This window comes from Elephas maximus, chromosome 24 (assembly GCF_024166365.1).
Source record: "Elephas maximus indicus isolate mEleMax1 chromosome 24, mEleMax1 primary haplotype, whole genome shotgun sequence".
Taxonomy (NCBI): Eukaryota; Metazoa; Chordata; class Mammalia; order Proboscidea; family Elephantidae; genus Elephas; species Elephas maximus.
In genome coordinates, this window is record NC_064842.1 from 20,445,138 (window position 1) to 20,467,763 (window position 22,626).

Consider the following 22,626-nt stretch of genomic DNA (forward strand, 5'->3'; position numbering starts at 1 on the left):
TTCTTTTAACTGTGCTTTTTAAGCGACAGTTTACAAATCAAGTCAGTCTGTCATACAAAAATTTACATACACCTGGCTGTATACTCCTAGTTGCTCTCCCCCTAATGAGACAGCACACTCCTCTCCACCCTCTGTTTCCGTGCCCATTCAGCCAACATCTGTCCCCCTCTGCCTTCTCATCTTTCCTTCAGACAGGAGCTGCCTACATAGTGTCATGTATCTACTTGAGCCAAGAAGCTCATTCCTCATCAGTGTCATTTTCTGTCTTATAGTCCAGTCTAGTCCCTGTCTGAAGAGTTGGCTTTGGGAATGGTTCCTGTCTTGGGCTAACAGAAGATCTGGGGACCATGACTTCTGGGGTCCCTATAGGCTCAGTCAGACAGTTACATCTGATCTTTTTACAAGAATTTGAGGTCTGTATCCCACTGTTCTCCTGCTCCCTCAGGGGTTCTCTGTTTTGTTCCCTGTCAGGGCAGTCACTGGTTGTAGCTGGGTACCATCTAGTTCTTCCGGTCTCAGGCTGAGGTAGTGTCTGATTTATGTGGCCCTTCCTGTCTCTTGGGCTCGTAATTACCTTGTGTCTTTGGTGTTCTTCATTCTTCTTTGCTCCAGGTGGGTTGAGACCAATTGATGCATCTTAGATGCCGCTTGCTAGCGTTTAAGACCTCAGATGCCACTCTCCAAAGTGGGATGCAGAATATTTTCTTAGTAGGTTTTATTATGCCAGTTGACCTAGATGTCCCCTGAAACCATGGTCCCCAAACCCCTGCCCCTGAATGCTTATTTTTTTTAATGAGTCATTTTGAAAAACTATGAATTAATTTAAAATAATAATAATTATTATTTTATAATAATAAGGTAACATCTGCTGATCAGTTTTTAGAATTCCTAACAGTGAAGGCTCATCAAACAGTCTACTTGTCACTTTCCTTGCCTGCTAAGTGCAAGGAATCATTGTACAAGATATTTAACCTTTTAAACTGTAGCTCTCAAGTACTTATCCAGTTGAGAAGAAAAGACACATATACATACAAAAGTAGAAGAATCTTCACAGCCGGGAGCCGTTAGTGCCCAGTAACTAGTATAGTCAGTAAATTCTTTCAGTGTTCAGAAAGCTGTCGCTTGGAACCTTGGCATGTGCAAAGCAGCCCAAGTATATGAAGTGTCCTAAGCATTCTGACCTGAGCGTTTCACACATTCTTTCTCATATCTGTTTATCTAGTGCCTACCATGTGTTTTTTTTTTTTTTTCACCATGTGTTAGCAACCAGAGAAACAAAAAGAATGGCTCTTGCTCCTGAAACATTGTTATTAGGAAAAACAGGAATTTGTACTACATAAAATCATAGCAGCGCTATAATGAGGTATCTACTTAGTGTCATGGTTGTATAGAAGAGAGAACTAGGAATTCATTTGCCTTGGGCTGTAGGTGTGTGACAGAAAAGACTTATAGAGGAGTGTTATTTCGATCTGGTAGAATTTTTTTTTAGGTGAGGATCAGAAGAAGAGTATTCCCTAGTCAAAGAGGATAGACAAAAATACTCAGAGCTCTGATTGTCCATGTCTTAGTTTTAGACTAGTGATGCTGTTTCCTCAAAATTCAGGAGTGGCCCTGATGTGAGGAGTGATGATAGAAATGGTTATTCAGCAGTTATAAATCTGAGAATGGAACTCTGGAAGATTTATTCGTGTGTGTGTGTGTGTATAATCATACGATGCAGGAGAAATTTTAAAGGTAGATATGTTTTTTTCAGAAAAAGATGAACAGTGGGCTGAAGAATGAGCCCAAGAAACAGTCTACTAACAGTTCGGGGATGAGAGGGAAAGGAGACCTCTTCAGGGCAGTGCAAAAGGAATCTTTACCAAGGAAGAGAGCTCAAATAGTAGAGTCATTAGAATCAAGGAGTGGCAGTTTTACAGGAGGGTAATAGTGTTGGCACGTAACAGATTACATAAAGGAAACAAAGATGGAAAAAACTTATTGGATTTGACAATAAAAGAATGTCATTGTGAATTCAGTTTCTGTAATGTTTGGGGTGTGGGACCCAGATTTCTAGGGAATAAGGGGAGAGTGAGTGAAGCTTAAATACCAGATCTGCAATGAAGATAAAAATTAGCAGTTAAGATATGGGAAAGGAACCATAAATCCAGTGGTCTAATAAATTGTGATTTAAGTGCTAAGCTGTTGAGGGTGATAGTGAGAAAAGAATGGAGAGGGGCCGTCAGAGCCAAATTCATCACGATTGGTTCAAGAAGGGAGGTGATGGTCCTGGAGGGTGATGAGGATTTGGAGCAGATGACTTAACTGGATGGCTTAATTTCTCACAGTGAGAAGCAAGATTAGCTCAGGTAGCATATAGAAGTCTCTTCATGCTGTTCCTGAAATTATTAATAAAGATACTAAATCTGAGCTTAAACTTACACTAAGCCTGATTTTGAACTATGGAAATGTAATTTGCAAATCCACCTATCTAATAATCATGGAATTCAGAAAATGTATTCTTTCCAATCCTCTTGTGCCTCCCTATTCGATACCCTTTATCTTGCTTTTGAAAACAAACTCAAGATACTAGCTGTTATTTTCTGTTAATAGTCATTTGTTCTCAGCATGGCATTTTACAGGTTAGAAACGAATGAACAGTTTGCTTAGGAAATTTAAGTGAGGTTAAATTTACATAGAATGGAAGAGGCAAAAAAATATAAATTTTAGAAAATATTACCTAGGAAATTCTTATTTTGTATTTGATTTTAAAAATTGGAATGCTTGCATATATATTAATCGACATTTCATTACAACCTGTCAGATACATTATTTACAGAATGTCTAAAATATTGAAATAGTTTAACACTTGTGAGAAAGACAGAGTATTCAGAGGACATCTGTTACACTGATTCGAAAAGTGGTGAAATTTTCATTGCTTGGTTTGTGTTATCTTTTTAACTGCTGATAATAGGCAAGCTTTTTAAAATTGGCTGCTATACTGGGTTACTATAACTTTGGAATATGGGTCTCTCATCATATATAAGCCATTTGCATGGGTCTCTGTGAAGGAAGTGGTTCAGATGTGCAGAAAAGGACAAGTTCTTTACTCTCCCACCTATCCCCAATCCAGGCTCTTTGGAGCTTGCCAGAGCTGTGCTGCCTAGGCCTGGGGAAAGGAATGGAGGAGGGAGGGGAAGAGAAAGGAGAATCAGGGCCATATAAGTTCCCCTCAATCATCTGCAAGGAACCCAAAGCCTTGGGAGGACAGGTGTATGGTAGGTTTCTAGATTTTTATGATTTGAGAACCTCAGTAGTCTCCATGTGTGTATTATGAGTATTAAAAAAAATAGATTGTTAATAAAATGTAGAACTGCCTGTTCAAAATTAAAATGAAAATAACAATTACTCATGATTTTACCACCTAATATCAGTTTTCCGTAAAATTTTGGCACCTATCTTCCCAGTCTTATGTATGTGTGTGTGTTTGTATGCATATGTATATATTCGTTGTGTAACAAACCACATAGTCCAATGAAATCCTTGTGTTGAAATCGAATTCCTTAGGAAAGAATCAGCCTTTGAGTCTTCTATACATGCGTTTCATCAGCTTCTTCGTGTATAGTTTCATAAAGATGCTGTAGAAGCCTTTTTCTTTTTTATAAGTAAAACACGGTACCTATTTCTAGGCCTTCACAAAAATGGAGCAACTGTCTGTGGGTCAGTTTCAGTAATAGCAAAAAAAACAAACAAAAAAGTAAACAAAACAGGTAATCACTGCTACATACGTGCATGTGCAGGTGCGCATGAGTGCACACACCCACCCACCCACACACACAGTCTCTTCTTTCAACCTCAGAAGTGTTCTGGATTGAATGATGAATTACATGGTCATTCTATAGCCAACACTTTTAGACCACTTACTGTGTGCCAGCTAGCATTCTAATCATTTGACATATATTGACTCGGCCTCACAACAACCTGTAAAGTAGGTACAATTTTATCCTTGTTTTACAGATGAGTAAACTGAGGCACAGTGTGTTTAAGTAACTTGCCTCAGGTCACATACCTGGTAAGCAGTGGAGTTAGGATTCAAACACAGGCGGAGCTGGTTCCTAAAGAGTATGCTTCTAGCTACCGACTGGTGTAGATGAAATTGTTCAGTGAACACACTTAGGAGAAGGATGAGGATAGAACCCTAGAGAATACTGATATTTGAAGGCAAGTAAAGTGAATAGAAACTTGGAAATAAGGCAGAGAATAAAAAAAAAAAAAAAAAACCCAGTGCTGTCGAGTCGATTCCGACTCATAGTGACCCATAGACAGAGAATAGGAGCTAAAAATAGAAGAGTGGACTTTATATAAAATTGAATTTGGTGATTTTAATTTTCCCTCCCAAGAATCGTGTTCATCCTCTTTTAATTGGAAAGAAATATTTTCCGTTTCAGTCTTTGATAAGTACTAAATAGGTTTTCCTTGAGATATAATAAATGAACATTTATTTAAAGCGATTTGTTTACTTTGTTTTTAAATTTAAGAATATCTTTTCCCTTAACAGAATTAAGACTTTATAGAAAGCCTTTTAAGACCTGACCTAACTTATTTATGACAGTTTCTTCATAGACCTATGAGTTAATTTTAGGAAATGTATGGAACTTACTCACCACCCCATCTCCAGAATGTCATTGTTGTTTCTTCTATTTCCACCTCATTTCATGTGGACCCCAGCTTCCCTGTGTTCCCTCTCCCCAGCCCCATCTCCATCTGGATACTGAAGAAGGTTAAAGTGTCTTAGTATTTCATTCAATGGTAGTTTCTAAAACGATGGAGTTTTTAATAAGTCAGCCGCTACAACTTTATAGTTAACAATATTTTTATCTGTAATACGGTTTTTGCAACCAGAGCTTTAAGGCAAAAGAATAATTTCAGAATTTTAAATGTAACTCTTCAGTGAAATTCAACAAAACAAAACCATACCTCTTCCTAAAACAACAACAAAAAACCTCCACTAAATAGGCAGCATTGTATTATGCATTGTGTTAGATTTACCAAATGTTAATTGAGGTTCTATCATGTTCAACTTTTCTGCTTTGTATTTAGGAATCGAAAGATGAGTGAAACTGTTCACTGTATTTTTTTTTCCCTCCTCTCCACCCCTCCTTTCTTCCTTCCCTATGTCCCACAAATATGTACTGAGAGTCTACTATGTACTAGGAAACCCTAGTGGCATAGTGGTTAACTGCTAACGAATGTGAACCAAAAGGTCAGCAGTTCAAATCCACCAGGTGCTCCTTGGAAACTCTATAGGGCAATTGTACTCTGTCTTACGGGGCCGCTATGAGTCAGAATCAACTCAGTGACTGTGGGTTTTTTCCTATGTACTAGGGTATTCCAGTCTCAGGCATATAAAGAATGAAACTAACACCTGCCCTCAAGTAGCTTACTCCTTAGGAAGATGATCAATGCATGAGTCAACCAGCTCAGAAAAGTATAGTAAGTGTCAGAGCCAGGATTCACACCTAGATCTGCCTGGGTTCCCACTATCCTACTCTTCTGTAAAGACTGACAGAATTTAAATCATCTAGAAGAAGGAACAGAATTTAAACAGAAGGGGAAGTATGATGAGTAACAAAGAGAGGAGGTCATTGGTGACTGTGTTAAGGGGTTGACAGCCATATTTGTTGCCATGAAGTTGAGAGATGGAGAGTGAATGGGAAATGAGAAGGTAGACTTCCAAGAAACTTCATGTGGTGAAGGGGAATAGAGAGGATTTTAGGTCGAATGAGTAGCAAGATAAGTGAATTTTTTAGAATGGGGAGATAAGTATGCTTGCTTGCTGCCTTAGGAATGAGCTGTAGAAGTGGTGGGGTAAGATTTAAAGGCAAGGGAGAGAAGACAATAGAACAAAATGCTGTAGGAAATTAAATAATATCAAGAATATAAGTAAAAAGTTTTGTTTTTATCAGATATTTCTAGGTAGAAATATTTAAAGCTCCTCTTATCTATACTTTCCTTAGTGTCCACTTCTCCAATCAAAAGCAAATAGGTCTTTACTGGTAAGAAAAGAGAATGTATCTGTTTTAAGGGTTGATGTGTCACATTGCCCTTCTGCGTCGCCATTTTTCTCCTGTGTGACCTTGGGTAAATTATTTAATGTTCTGAGCCTCAGTAAAATGAGATTATCTAACTAAGAAGGTAGTTGTGATGATTAAATGAGATTAAAGTAGGTAAAACCAAGACCAAACCCGTTGCGGTTGAGTTGATTTCGACTCGTAGCGACCCTACAAGTCAGAGTAGAACTGCCTGATAGCATTTCCACGGAGCACCTGGTGGATTTGAACTGCAGACCTTTTGGTTAGCAGCTGAGCCCTTAGCCACTGTGTCACCGGAGTTCCAAAGTAGGTAAAAAAAAAAAAAGCACCCAATAAATGATAGTTTCCTTCACAGTCACCCTTCTATGGCATATAGCAAGAAGGGGACATTGTTTTCTAGAATTTAAGGCAAGTGCAGACCAGTTGAAGATGTATAAAATTTTTGAAGTGGAATTTTTTCTCTTTAAGTCTGCCTTATTTATTTGCAACGTGTGTGTTCCTTGTCATTGTATAGATTTGATGTTGTAATGCTGTGGAAAAAGCATAGGAAATGGGACTCAGGAGGTCCAGGGTCTAGCTAGCCTCCTGTTCTACTAACCAGATAGATGTATGACATTGTATTTACTTACCCACTTTGAGTCTCATATTCCTGAATTGTTAAATGAAAATGTTTTATGACAAGATGATTTCTAAAAAATTATTTTACTCTAATACTATAGGATCCTGTGATCTGTGAAACTGAAGTTATCTTTTTGAGACCTGTGTTATATGACTTGGGATACATTTAGTGTTATAAATTCAGCTTAGTATTTTCGGAGGACTTGAGGTAATTGGAGATTACTGGACTGATAGTTGATGTTTGGCTTTATCATTGGAAAATAGTTCCAGATATGAAATCTCCTGGTGGAAATATACCAGGAGTGGCCACCACTTTTCTTGCTGTAGAGATAAGTGATCTGATGCTACCGTTCACCTGATGCCATCACCTTTTTATTTTCAGTCATGTGGATTCACCCTTGACCCTTCTACCTTCCCCGCCCCCCACCATAGTTATGGACATCATTCTGCTAGGATGATATGGAATGTGTGTGCTTTAAATCACGTTGTAATGTTCATAAAGCTAATCTTAAATGTCACAGCCAAAGGAATCCTTCCCTGACCCCCAGGCTAGATTATGTTATTTGGTTATGTGGTCTTTTTCCCTTTTTGCAGTCTGGATTATACACACATAAAATTTTGTGATATCTTTCTTCGAAACGACTGAAAACTCTGGGAGGGCAGTGACCACATCCCTTTGGCTGACTTGTTTCTGTAATGTCTGGTACATAATTGGCATTCAGGGCACATTTTTTGAATGAATGAATAAATTAACATTGTTTCCCCATAAATAATAAATGATAGAAACATAATGGAAAATAAAAGCTCAAAATGCCTGTTAGAGTTAGGATTATAGCCTTTGCTATTACCAAACAATGGATTTAAAAGGAAAGAATAATCAAGGTGGTTGCATAAATGACTGGTATTATTGTTTGTGCAAGAACAGTGGACATTGCCTAGCACAGGAAGCAACTTTCTAAAACTGCTAGCCGAACTAAGACATCAGACTGGCCTTGACCCTTCTAGCAAATGTTTTAGAACCTGAGTTTCCTTAAATCTTCCTCAGTTGTGTAATAAACACTTTGACATGATCAAAGATTTATTCTAGTAATTTTTAGTCTTCATAAACAAAGTACCTACCTAAATTTGCTAAAAAAGAAAAAAAAATCTTCCTAAGTTTTACTAGTTCCTTTTTTTAAAAAAAAAAAAAGTGAATTTCCTTTCAAGTACGTAACAGTTTAGAATGAGCTCAGCCGTATGAGCAGATAAACATGTTGATTCATTTGGCTCAAAGCTACTGGATGAAGCCTGGAGGGGCACAGTTTGTTCTTATCCTGCCAAGTGGCAGAATGTTTTTCTTCCTCTCCTCCCTATTGAGGGAAACCAAATTAAAAACAAAAAACAAAAACCCGTTGCCCTCCAGTTGATTCCAACTTATGATGACCCTATAAGACAGTGTGGAACTGCCCCATAGCGTTTGCAAGGGGCAGCTGGTAGATTTGAACTGCTGACCTTTTGGTTAGCATCCAAGCTCTTAACCATTGCACCAGGGATCCCCAAATGATACTACTACTCACCATTTCCTATAATGCTCTTGATTTTATAGCTTCTATTTTTTTTTTTTTTGATCTATAGGGTCCCTATGAGTCAGAATCGACTCTACGGCACACAACCACCGCCACCACCACGACCACCTCATGTTGTATAATGTCATTCCTTCTACTTGGAATGCGCCTCCTTTTTTTGCCAGCTGTTTAATTACCTAAATCTTACCCATCGGCAAAGTTCACATTAAATGCTGCTTACGCCATAATCTCTCCAGCTGAAAATGCTGTTGACTTTTTCTGTGCATAAAACTTTTCTCTGTAGACAGGACTTCGTACTACTCTTGTTATATATGATACTCATATAGATTATAATAGATATTTGTAGATGTAGCTTATCACTGCTAAGATTTTAAGTTTCTTGAGGCAATATAGTATAGAGGTTGATGGCTGCAAGAGATAAACCTCCAAATCTCAGTGGATTAGTAGAACTGAATTTTGTTTCTTTCTCAGTAAAGTCTAAAACAAGTACAGTATTCCTGACTAATAGACTCTTCTGTCTTGTGACTCCACCGTTTTCAGCACCATGTTCATCCACATGAAGTTGGGAAGAGAAAGAGCATGGAAGAGCACAAGTGGGAAGTTTTTTGAGTGGACCAGACCTGAGAGTGGCACATCTCATTTCTCACATTTGATTAGCTAGAACTCGGTCATGTAGCCATTTTTAACTGTGTGGGAAACGGGGAAGCATGTTTCTAGGAAGAAGAGGAAATGGTTTTGGCGAACACATGGCAGTTTGACAAAGTGCTTAAAAGCCTGGACTCTGAAGTCAGACAAACCTAGATTGTCCATACCATTTATCAGCTATGTGATCCTGGACAAGTTATGTATCTTCTTATCTTGTCGTATTTAGTAAGATAATGCAGGTAAAATACTTGGCGTAGCGTAGTTATTCAGTAAGCCTTAGCCGTCATCATTCTGTTCCTCCTCAGTGACATGCGCCTGTATTACATAGGTGGTTATTAAATAAATGTTGAATGAATTAAAAAATACCTAGTTTAAGGAGTTTCTTGTGTCATAACTCCTTTTCTTTAGTTAATATTATTACGGTGAGAACTATCAAGAAATCTGTCTATGCCAGAACTTATAAGATATGCTATGCTGAATTATTATGACCAAATTGAATATTTCATAAATGCATTTTGAAAAGAGGAATCAACAATTTTTTGGAGGGGTTAGAAGATAAAGTAGAGAAATTTTCCAGAAAGTAGAGTAAAAAGAAAGGTATTGAAAATAGAGAAAAAGCTAAGATAATTAGAAGACAGGTTCAGAAGTTTCCAACATCAGAATTATAGACTTCCAGAAAGAAATCAGAAAGAATAGAGGGGAAAAATCATTAATGAACTAAATCAAGAAAATATTCCAGGACTGAAGGACACGAATTTTTTTCAGACTGAAAGGAGCCCCAGTACAGCACATCACTATGGAATTCATGAACCTAGAGCACAAGTAAAGAAAGGGGTCAGGGATCAGGACAACTTTAGACTTCTCAACAACAATAGAAGCAGGAAGACAATGGAGCAGCAGTGCCTTCAAAATTCTGAAAAAAAAAAAAAATGATACCCAAACTTATCTAACTAAACTGTTAACCAAGTGTAAGGGTAGAATAAAGATGTTTTCAGAGCGATAAGATCTCAAGGAATTTATCTCCCACAAACCCTTCCTCAGGAAGTTGGGGATGTTTTCCATCAAAACAAGGGAGCATATCAAGAAAGAAGACCTGGGAGAGAGGAAAGAGTTTAGACCCAGCAGAGGGGTGAAAGGAATACCTAGAATGATAGCTGTGCACCCGTCCAGGGTAACTAGTCCAGCCTGGAGCAAGTTAGAAGACACAGGGAGAGAATTCTTCAAGAAGATGAAATTGGTAGGAACCTGATATAAGTGAATATATTCAAAGGAGATTTGTCAGACTGGAGTCAGGTGGATGAGCGATAAGTATATATATAGTAAATAAGTAAATATAAATAAGTATATAGAAAACTAAACAAGTGAGAAACCAGTTATTAATTCCAAGGAAAGCAAAATGCTGTGCAGGAAGAGAAAGGTAATTATTTTTTATTACTTGGCTCAACTGTGAATACCGTATGTAGTCATAGTAATAAAACAAAAACCCCTTGCTGTTGAGTTGATTCTGACTCATGGCGATCCCATGTGTTAGAGTAGAACTGCTTCATTGAGTTTTCTTCAGATTATTATGGAAGCATATTGTCAGGCCTTTCTTCTGGTGGTGCCACCAGGTGAGTTCGAACTGCCAACCTTTAGGTTTTTAGTTGCTTGCTTAACCATTTGTGCCATCTAGGGCATCATAAACACCCTAAATACTGATCTAACTAAAACTAGGATAAAACTGTATTGACATGATGGGGATGGAAAGCGTGGAGGGTAGAAGAACTAGGAAGAGAACTAAATCTTATAATTACTCAGTGGTCAGCCGTTAGACAGTAGCCCAACCCAGACATTTAAGAAGGAGCAATGCAAACACACGTTACTTAGAAATGTGGAGATAAATTCCAAAACAACTAACTAAAGAAAGCTTTTGGGGAAAGGACATGTTGGTGAGGGGCCCCAGAGACTAGTTTTTCTTGACAGACCTTGTACATCCAGTAGATGTTTAAAAACTACATGTATATGCATGTGTAACATTGATAAAAATAAAAACAAATAACCTCAACACCCTGTGATTCTGCTCTGTTTCTAAAACCTGGAATTTTAGAGAATCAATCCATTTACTTTAGACTTGTTCTAGAGCAGAATTTTTGTTGATTGGTTTAGTTTCTCGCTTAAGTATTGTCTTAATTAGCAGTTAGGTTAGTTAGGTTCTACAGTGTCTAACTGGATTTGAAACAGATAAATCCACCTTACTGTCTTCATTATTTAGCTACAAGTCCTTATTTATGGGGGAGGTGATGGCTGGCAGTTCTTCCACACCAGCCACTCTTTGTTGTTGTTATGTGGCCTCGAGCTGATTCAGACTCACAGTGACCCTGTAAGACGGAGTATAACTGTCCCATAGAATTTCCAAGGCTGAAATCTTTACAGGAGCAGAATTCCAGGTCTTTTCTCCTTTGGAGCCGCTGGTGGGTTCAGACTGCCTACCATTTGATCAGCAGCTGAGTGCTTAACCATTGCACCACCGCGGCTGCTTTCAGCCACTCTAGTGCAAAGATTTCCTGTATTAAACTAATCCTTTTTTTACAGTGCTTTTATTCCATGTCTCTGAATCCTGAATTTATACATTCTATTTTTATTTGTATTACGTGCTTCTGTACGTGTTACGTTATGCTGTAAGTTTTCTCAAGTGGATTCTTACGTGGATTTCTTTTGTTCTTTTGCCTTCCTTAATTTCCTTTTCTTTGAAGCTTTTATTTCTTTAGCATTGCAGTAGCAGGGCTAACTGTGTGATGAGAACTGCCTGCTCCTCTCATGACACTGCGTGGATGGAAGGGCAGAACAGGAGACCTGTGGGTGAGTTGCAAGGGCTGAAGAATGCAGCCCTCCACCAGCATTGCTGGTTCAGTAGCTTCTAATCACTCTTGCCATCTCTGCGCCCAGTGCTTTTATTAACTTCAGGGTTCATGATTGACTGGTTTACTATGATTTGCTTATTGCATACCTGTTAGACTCAGACTTCTTCATTGTTAGTAAAAATTAAGACGGTAGTAAATTTTGCTAATTTAAGCAGAAAGAGGATTTAGTAAAGATATTGGGGTTTCCGGAATCAAAGCGAAGGCCAGGCTGTCAGGATTGCTCCTACACAGCCAGGGGTTGGGACTCCATCTCTGACATCTGTAGTGGAACACTCAAACTTAGTGTCTTGCTTTTGAAGGTTGCTGTTCTTTATTGCATATTGTAACTGTTATACTCTTTAATGATAAACTTAAAAGTTGAAAAATTAGGATTTTTTTTTTCTTTCAAGTAGAGGTCATGGGGGAAGATGATGGCATGACTCAATTTGTATATTCTGGGGTTTTAGATTCAGGGATGAGGAGAAAGAGGAAACAGATTTTCAGGAGACGAAAGCATACTTGTGGTCCGTGCTGTGCTTGAATAACTCTTTCTGAGCAGACTGAGGGTAGGTAGCCTTATGCCAGTGTGTTTCTCAGGATGCTGGTAAAACGGAATTCAGACCCCAGGATGAAAACCCCCACTGGTTTTTTTGTCTCGTGTAGAAGCAAATCTAAACTACTCTTGATGATATTTAAGGCTCAGAATTATCCGGTCAGAGGTGGGTTATCATGAAGCTAATAAAACTGAGACCTTTTACTTGTGCAGGCCCTTTCCGAGGCTTGACCTACGTTGGTTTAAGGCTATTATAGTTTGCCACCCTGACTCCTTCCCTGTCACAGCTCCCGTCCTGTGAGGTGACCACAGGCATTTGGAGAGGCCACAGGCATTGTTGGAGTCCTAAGGAGAAGAGAGTGGGAGTGGTGGAATATGTTTGTGTGATTGGCTGTCACTTGCATGTATGATTTAGTCACTGCTAGCTGCCTCCTCTGCCAACTCAGCTGGCGTTGTCGTATGAAGGTTGAATGCCCGCGTGAACTTGTCCTGTGGCACTTAGCCAGCACTGGAAGGATGTGGGCGATAGAGGAGAAACACAGATTGAAATGGGTGGAGCCATTTGCAAGTTTGTTTAACATTCTTCTTATCTTATAGCTCATGTAAAGGAAATAGGAAAGGGCTTTTCACAAATTTGACCATTTGAAATATTTACGTGGCACTACCAATAGTGAGTTGTGAAGCTGAAAGAAACTTTTCTGAACTACCAGTTATAAAAAACATATCCCTCCTTTATTCTAGATGAAAGACTAAACTATCTTCTTGGTCTCTCTATAAAAAACACTACGAAGTCATTTTCATATGAAGAGGCAATCTAATATTATGTGCCCAAAATATACAGGAAAAATTTATTATAAAAGTATGTCAGGGAGTTCACTAATGGAAATAAGGTGTTATTATTTAGAACCTTTTTTAATGTGGTCCTCAACTTCTAAAAATTTATAGTTTGATGATGTAATTTCCCTTTTCATTCTAAATAAATACTCAGCTTAGAACTTTGTTTTGGCTTTCATAATTTTTTATTACTTAAAGGAGGCCCTTCCTCAAATGGTGTAAGTTTCAAGCTCCATTAAAACCTTACTTTACCCCTGAATCTTCTCTTGTCTGCCTCTTTTCTCACCTTTTCACTCACTATGCATTCCAGTCACATGAATCTTTTTGTACCTCAGATGGTTCTGTTTGTTCTCACAGCAGGGCTTTTGCACTTGCCTGGCATATACCTTCATTTGCTTTTAGAAGGACTTCTCAGTATTAGTTCTCAGGGCAGGTGTCTTCTTAGAGTCTGTCTCTGACCATGTAATCTAAAGTGTCTCTCCTTCCTTCACTTCTTCTGTATCACATGTTTTATTTCCACAGCACTGACAAACATCTGACATTTTGGTTTTATTGCTATTAACTGTTTCCCCCTTTTTGAATACAAACTCAATATATGAGAGAGATTGTTCACTGTGGTATTTCCAGAGTCTGTAGTAGTGCCTGAAGCATTTTAGATACTCAGTAGATATTTGTTCAGTGAAAAATTACTAATGGGTTTGAGCTTGTACATTTTGCCAAGTATTTATTTACTAGTGCATTTTCTTATTTTGTAAGTTTTTTGTGTGTCATTTGTGTATTTATTGAATATGATCCTGGTTTGTCTTATCAGGTTGGCATAAACTCCCTTTTTGATCTTTTCTGCAGCAAATATTGGTTAAGTCTAATTATTTAATACTACATTTTAGTTAAATTGTTGTTACAGAAACTTCAAATAGAATGGTAGAGGGAATAATAAAATGAGTACCCAAGTACCCATCCTCTAGCTTTGTCATATTTTAGCATTACATTGATGAAGAGCTGCTTTTGAGTCGGCACCAACTCATATGACCTTATTAATTACAACAAAATGAAATGTTGACCAGTCCTATGTCATCTTCACAATTGCTAGCATGTTTGAGTTTATCGCTGAGGCTATTGTGCCAGTCCGTCTCATGGGGGGTGTTACGGTTGAATTGTGTCCTCCAGAAATATGCGTGGTAAATCCTAACCTCTATGCCTGTGGTTATAATCCCATTTGGGAATGGGTTACCCATTTGTGGTATTTCTGTTATAGCAATACTACAAAGCTAAGACACTAGGGGTCTCCCTCACCCTCATTGGCCTTACACTTCATGATGCCGTCGTCCAGTGATTGATCCCTCCTGATGACGTTCCTAAAGCACAGAGTCAGTGTTCTTTTGTGATCCATAGAATTTTCATTGACTAATTTTCAAAAGTAGACTGCCAGGACTTTCTTCTTAGTGTGTCTTCGTCTGGAAGCTTCATTGAAACCCATCCACCATGGGTAATCCTGCTGGTATTTGAAATACCAGTGGCAGAGCTTCCAATATCATAGCAGCCCACAAGCCAGCACAGTTCAACAGACTGACAGACAAATGGTGGATTTTAGCATTAGAGCCTTCCTTTTTTTTTTTTTAATTAAACATTACAAATACACTTGATGCTTCTGAATCCCTCCCTAGTGTTATTCCTTCTCCTTTTTCCCTGCTTATTTCAGAGGCATATCAAGTTCAGTGTTTATTATTACCTTAAATTTATTCTGAAAATTATTTCCTATGTATAAAAGGCATTTGACTGTGTGGATCATAACAAATTATGGATAACATTGTGGAGAATGGGAATTCCAGAACACTTAATTGTGCTCATGAGGAACCTGTGCATAGATCAAAAGGTGGTCATTCGAGCAGAACAAAGGGATACCGTGTGGTTTAAAGTCAGGAAAGGGGTGTGTCAGGATTGTATCCTTTCACCATACCTATTCAGTCTGTGTGCTGAACAAATAATCTGAGAAGCCAGACTATATGAAGAAGAATGGGGCATCGGGATTGCAGGAAGACTCATTAACAACCTGTGTTATGCAGAAGACACAACCTTGCTTGCTGAAAGTAAAGAGGACTTGAGATACTGATGAAGATCAAAGACCACAGTCTCCAATATGGATTACACCTCAACATAAAGAAAACAAAAATCCTTACAGCTGGACCAAAAAGCAACATCATGATAAACGGGGAAAAGATTGAAGTTGTCAAGGATTTCGTTTTACTTGGATCCACAATCAACAGCCGTAGAAGCAGCAGTCAGGAAATCAAAAGATGCATTGCATTGGGTAAATCTGCTGCAAAGAACCTCTTTAAAGTGTTGAAAAGCAAAGATGTCACCTTGAAGACTAAGGTGCACCTGACCCAAGCCATGGTGTTTTCAGTTGCCTCCTATGTGTGTGAAAGCTGGAAGATGAATAAAGAAGAGCAAAGAAAAAGTGACACCATTGAATTGTGGTGTTGGAGAAGAATACCGAATATACCATGGACTTCCAAAACAATGAACAAATCTGTCTTGGAAGAAGTACAACCAGAATGCTCCTTAAAAGCCAGGATGGTAAGACTACATCTCAAATACTTTGGACATGTTATCAGGAGGGATCAGTCCCTGGAGAAGGACAACATGCTTGGTAAAGTAGAAAGTCAGCAAAGAGGAGGAAGACCCTCAATGAGGTGGATTGACAAAGTGGCTGCAACAATGGGCTTAAGCATAACAACGATTGTGACGATGGCGCAGGACCGGGCAGTGTTCCGTTCTGTTGTACATAGGGTCGCTGTGAGTCAGAACTGACTTGATGGTACCCACCAGCAACAACATGTATAAATTCATATATAAACAATAGAACAGTAGAGCTGGTAAGTTTTCAAACTTAATAGAGATGGTATTGTTCTTCATATAGCCTCTGAACCCTTTTTTTAAAAACATGTTTTTGAGATTTATGTTGACACATGGAGCTTTAATTTCTTCATATTCACTGCTATGTAATATTCATGGATAAACCACCTTATTGAATTATTCGTCTGTTGAGGTACCTTTAGGTGGTTGTCAGTATTTTTGCTGTTACTAAAAATGGTTCAGTGAATGTTTTTGTGTAAGTACTTTGTGTATGTGTGAAGTTTTTTCTAGGATTTATAACTGAAAGCAGAATATTGTTGGGTCACAGGGTGTGCTCTTCTTTGGCCTTTACCACATTTTGTCATACTGCTTTTTAAAGTGGTTGTCACCAGTTTGTTTCCGCCAGCAGAGTATGAGACTTGTTATTTCTCCATGTCCTTGCCATCCCTTTGTTTTGTCGTACGTTAGCTTTTGTCAATCTGATGTGTGAGAAATGGTGTTTAGTGTTTTAGATTTGTATTCCCTAGTTAGAGGAGAGGTCGTGTGTTCTTTTTATATGTTCACTGACTATTCTGTTTTTTTGTGATTTATTTTTGTTGTTGAGACTGTACACAGCAGAATGTATACCAATTCAACAATTTCTACATGTACGACTTAGTGACATTGATTACATTCTTTTAGTTGTAGCAACCATCCTCATCCTACTTTTCTGCATTGTTCCTTCTCCATTAACATAAACTCACTGTACCCTAAAATTTCTGTGTAATCTTTTGAGTTGCTGTTGTCACTTTGATCCCACATAGATAGATCTTAAAAGACCACAGTGCTCAAGGCAGTCATTGTTTACTCGTTAAGCTCAATTATTGTTTGGTTTAAGAAGACTTTAGGGGATATTTTTGGTTTCACACTTAAGGTTTAAAGATTATCTCAGGGCAGTAGTATCAGGGGTTCATCCAGCCTCCATGGCTCTAGGATGTCTGGAGTCCATGAGGATTTAAATTTCTCTTCTACATTTTCTCCCTTTTGATCAGGATTCTTCTATAAAATCTTTGATCAAAATGTTCAGTAATGGTAGGTGGGCACCATCCAGTTCTTCTGGTCTCATGGCAGAGGAGGCAGTTGTTCATGGAGGTAATTAGCCACACATTCTATTTCCTCCTCCTATTCCTGACTCTTCTTCTTCCTCTGTTACTCGTAGTGAATAGAGACCAGTTGTTGTGCCTTGACTGGCTCCTTGGAAGCCTTTAAGACCTCAGGCACTATGTAATGAACTAGGAGGCAGAACAGAAGCGCTAAACATGTTATTAGGACAGTCAACTAGGATGTCCCATGAAACCATGACCTCCAAGCCAAGGAACCAGATCTCATAAAGTGTTTGGTTGTACATAAGCAACTCAGCAGCTACTCTTCTTTTGTTTTTGTGTAGTTGTTGTAAATATATCTATCACACAACTTTTGCCAATTCACTTTTTTACAGGTGTACAACTTATTGACAGCAATTACATTAATTAGCTGTACAACCCTACACTTAATATGATTTTTCCGTCCCTATAAACTGAAATTCAGTACTCCATAAACAGTAACCTTCCCTTTCCCTCTCCCTCCTGCCGTTGTTAAACTTTGGTCTGTGTATGTTTCCTTTTCTTGTCTTTTTACAAGGAGCCCTGGTGACACAGTGGTTAATGCACTCAGCTGCTAACCAAAGGTCGATGGTTTAAACCCACCATCCACTCCATGGGAGAAAGATGTGGCAGTCTACTTCCATAAAGATTTACAGCCTTGAAAACTCTTTGGTGCAGTTCTACTCTGTCCTGTAGGGTCACCATGTGTCAGAATTGAGTTGATGGCAGTGAGTTCATTTTGTCTTTTTATATAAGTGAGCTTGTACAGTGTTTGTCATTTTGTGATTGACTTATTTCACTCAGCATAATATCTTGAAGCTCCATTTATATTGTAGAATGTCTCACTTACTGGCAGAATGGTATTCCATTGTATGTATGTGTCACATTTTGTTTATCCATTCATCCATTGATGGGCATTTAGGTTGTTTCCACCTTTTGGCTATTGCGAATAGTGCTGCAGTGAACATTGGTGTACAAGTCTCTGTTTGAGTCTCCACTTTCAAGTCTTTTGGGTATAAACTTAGGAGGGGAATTAAAGGGTCATTTTTTTTAATGGTAGTTCTATTTGTAGTTTTTTGAGGAGCTTCCTGTACTGTTTTCCAAAATGGCGTAACATTTTGCATTCCGATCAGCAGTGGATAAGGTTTTCAATTTCCCCACATCTTCACCAACATTTGTTATTTTCTGTTCTATGTTAGCTGCCCTAGTGGGAGTGAAATGGTATCTCATTGTGATTTGGATTTGTGTCTCTTATGGTTAATGATGTTGAGCGTCTTTCCATGTATTTGGTGGCCATTTGAATATCCTCTTTGGTGAAATGCCTATTCAAACCCTTTGCTCATTTTTTGATTGGGTTATTTTATTTTTGTTGTAGAGTTGTCAAAAGTTTTATATAAATTTTGGTTACTAGATTCTTGTAGGATATATGGTATGATGGTTTATGTTATGTGTCAACTTGGTTAGGCCGTGATTCCCAGTATTTTGTAATTGTCCTCCATTTTGTGATCTGATGTAACTGTCCACCATTTTGTGGTATTGTGTACACAAGTCACTGCCTTACTCAAGTATCTATAGGGGGAATTTCTTCGAGTGTGTGACCTACATCCAATATATATATGGACAGTCTAGCAAAACTTACTCTTGCTTTGGATACTGCACCTGGATCGTCATCACCTGACCTGCCAGTTCTGGGATTCGCCAGTATCTGCCAGCTTCTGCAGCCCTGTGAGCCAACAGCCTGCCGTCTGACCTGCTGATTCTGGGATTCACCAGCCTTTGCAGCCCAATGGACCAACAGCCTGTAATCTGACCTGCCAATTTGGGATTCATCAGCCCCTGCAACCATGTGAGTCAGGAGAAACCTCTAGCCCAACCTGACTTATGGATTTGGGATTTGCCAGCCTCCACAACTGCATGAGCTGTTTCCTTGGGGTGAATCTTAATGTGCACACATGCACACGCATGCGTGCACGCGCACACACACACACACACACACACACACACCCCTCACACACATACTTCGGACATGTTGTCCAGAGGGACCAGTTTCTGGAGAAGGACATCATGCTTGGTAGAGTAGAGGGTCAACAAAAAAGAGAACGACCCTCGACAAGATGAATTGACACCGTGGCTGCAGCAGTGGGCTCAAGCATAACGATGATTGTGGCACAGGACCTGGCAGTGTTTTGTTCTGTTGTACATAGAGTGACTGTGTACATCTTTTCATGTATTTGATGGCCATTTGAATGTCCTCTGGTGAAAAGCTATTTGGGACCTCTTGCCATTCCACATGAAGTTGAGGGTTGGTTTTTTTTGTTTCTGTGAAGAGGGCTGTTGGAATTTGGGATTGTATGGAACCTGTAGATCACTGTAGGTAGTAATGACATCTTAACAATATTAAGTGTTCTAATTCACGAACATGGAACATCTATTTATTTAATTCTTCTTTAATATCTTTAAGCAATGTTTTATAATTTTCATTGTATGAAGTCGTTTACATCCCTGGTTAAATTTATTCATAGATATTTTATTCTCTTAGATGTAAATGGAGTCGTTTCCCTAATTTCTCTTTTAGATTTCTCATTGCTGGTGCATTGAAACCTAGCTGATTTTTGCTTATTGACCTCTACCCTGCAAAATTTGCTAAATTCTTCTCTTAGCTCTGAAAGTTTTCTTGTAACTTTTTGGGATTTTCTACATATAGAATTACGTGATCTGCAAGTACAGATAATTTTTCTTTTCCAATTTGGATACCTTTTACCCTATTTATTTTGTAATTGTTTTTTCTGTCCTTTGTCATTTACCCTTCCGTCCCTTTTTTTTTTTTTTGTACTGGATGATTTGTCTTTTTCTTACTGATTTGTAGGAATTCTTCAGGTTTTTTGGCTATTAATCATTTGTTATTTGCATTGCAAATACTTCTTTCAGTTTGTGGCTTGTCTTTTTAGTTGTGTTTGTACTGAATTTTGTTGTAATTGAATTTTCAATTTTAATATAGTTAAATTTATCAATCTTTTTTCTTTATGGCCTAACTTTTTTAACTTATTTAAGATCCTCTTTCCCTACATAGGAGTCCCTGGGTGGTGCAAACAGTTAATATTCTCACCTGTTAACTGAAAGGTTGGAAGTTCAAGTTCACCCAGAGATTCCTTAGAAGAAGTGCTTGGTGATGTACTTTAAAAAAAAATCAGCCTTCGAAAACACACATGGAGTTGCCATGAATTGGAATCCACTTGATGGCACCTGGTGTTTGTTTTTTTCCCCTGCATTGAGGATGTAGAGATAGTCTCTTTATTAATTACCTATTGCTACATATAGCAAATTACCACAAAAACCTAGTTCCTTAAAATAAACCATAAACATTTATTATCTCTCTCAGTTTCTTGGTTCAGGAATCTGAGAGTAACTTGGCTAGGTGGTTTTGCTCATGGTCTCTTATGAGGTCACAGCCAAGATGACAGTCAGGGCTGTAGTCATCTGAAGGTTTGACTGGGATGGGAGGATTTTCTTTTAAAGGTAGTTCACTCACATGGCTGGAAAGTTGATGATGGCTGTTGGGAGGAAGTCTTAGTTTCTCTCCTTGTGGTCCTTTAGAGGGCATCCTCATTATATGCAGGTTCCTCCAGAGTGCTGATCCAAGAGAACACGATAGAAACTAGTGTGTTTGATGACCTAGGTTTGGAAGTTGCACACTCTATCACTCAGTCTTACCCATTGTGGGAGGAGACTTTACAGGGTCTTGAATACCAGGGGTTGAGGATCATTAGGGGCCCTCTTGGAAACTGGCTGCTAGAGTCACTGGTATTTTTTTTCTAAAAGACCTAAAGTTCTTTCACATTTAGGTCTTTAATCCATCTGTAATTTCCCTCTCTCTCCCTCCCTCTCACTCTCTCTCTCTGTGATGTTAGCAAGGGGATCTGCTCTTACTATTGTTCTAAAGATGTGGTGATTATCCTAATTCCTTTTATTGTGTGACCCTTGATTTATTTCTTCATTTTTTTTTTTTTTAATGCTACCCCTGTCATATATCTGTGTTATTTATTTCTGGGCTCTCTGTTTGCCTTTAGCTGAATTTCCTATTCTTATGTCAGTTCCACTGTATAACAAGTCTTGATACCTACTAGGTAAGCCTCTCCCTTTTTGTTCTTCATGACTGGCTTGGCTCTTTGTCTCACCAAAGAGCCATTATATATCCATAAAGAGAGAGGCATGGCTAAATATATTCATCTGAATTTTAGAATCAGTTTCCCAGTTTCCAGGAAAAACCCTGTTGTGATTTTGCTTATTTTAAGGAGGAGAAAAATGTAGCTTTTGTTTTTTTTGTTAGAAAAGCAATTTTTTTTTTTTTTTTTAAGATTGGTAAATACACATAAGTAGAAAAAACTTTCAAAAATCATCCATAGCCGCATTACCCAAACATCACCATTGTTGTGGCATTAGGAAGCCTTAAAGATTTGATCTTGTAAAAATGATATCATCTCTACAGCAGTAAGTTTCATATACTGGGGAAAAATAGGGGCTAATATTCTTACTATATAATATGCTTCTCTGAGTCACTAAGAAGCACCCAATAGAAAAGTACAGAAAGGATGTGACAAAGGAGGAAGTACAGATGGCTAAGAGTAAGTGAAAAGATGAGACAAATGTAAAATAAAACAAAAATAAACAGGATTTTCCTGTCCTTCTAGAATGCTCCTTATAAGCAAGAATAGTGAGACTTCATCTTGCTTACTTTGGACAGGTCATCAGGGAAGACCAATTGCTAGAAGAAGACATCATGTTTGGTCATGTAGCTGAGCAGTGAAAACAAGGGATCCTCCATGAGATGGATTGACCTAGTGGCTGCAAAAATGGGCTCAAACACAGCAATGATTGTGAGAATGGTGCGGGATGGGGTAATGTTTCATTTGGTTATATGTAAGGTCACCATGAGTTGGAACTGACAGTAACAACGTAGTATTATATATGGAAAGAAAAATGTTGGAGACAATCTTAAGTACCTATCAAAAGGATTCGATGAATAAGTGCATCCCTACTGTAGAATTCTAAGCAGACATTAAAAAATAATATATATGTATATCTTTCTGTTATGTGCTAATATGGAAGGATATTTAAGGCATAATGTTGAAGGAAAAATGTAAGTGAAAGAATAGTTTATATAATATGGTGTTATGTTCATAGCAAAGAATATGTGCATATATGTTTTTATTTGTTGGTCCATAAAAAAATTCTAGAAGGTTATTATGTGCAGCTCTCTTAAGAATAGTTACCCGAGACAGTGGGATGGTAAGAGAGGAGACTTTAATTCTGTATTATTTGGATTTTTTTTTCAAAATCATGTCCTACTTTGTTCTTAGCATGGAATATGACAGAATAATTGCTCATTAAATGTTACCTGCTATCATCGTCATTAGTTGTTATCATAAGCATATTCTTCATGTTCCCTCCAGCTCTTCAAGAATTTTGTTTAGTGTGGTCAGAATA

The 22,626-nt window shown here is 38.2% G+C and overlaps 1 protein-coding gene across 5 annotated transcripts in view; it reads left to right on the top strand.

Moving 5' to 3' along the window:
• AKT3 (AKT serine/threonine kinase 3) overlaps window positions 1-22,626 on the top strand; it is a 325,618-nt gene that overhangs the window by 44,033 nt on the left and 258,959 nt on the right. For 2 of the 5 annotated variants that reach the window (XM_049868132.1, XM_049868134.1), the window contains exon 1: window positions 11,632-11,737. The exons of the other annotated variants lie outside the window; for them this stretch is intronic. In XM_049868132.1, the coding sequence (XP_049724089.1) occupies window positions 11,674-11,737 (64 nt within the window). In that variant the 5' untranslated portion in view covers window positions 11,632-11,673. Of the gene's footprint in view, window positions 1-11,631; window positions 11,738-22,626 lie in introns of those variants that run through there. 5 annotated transcript variants of the gene reach the window in all.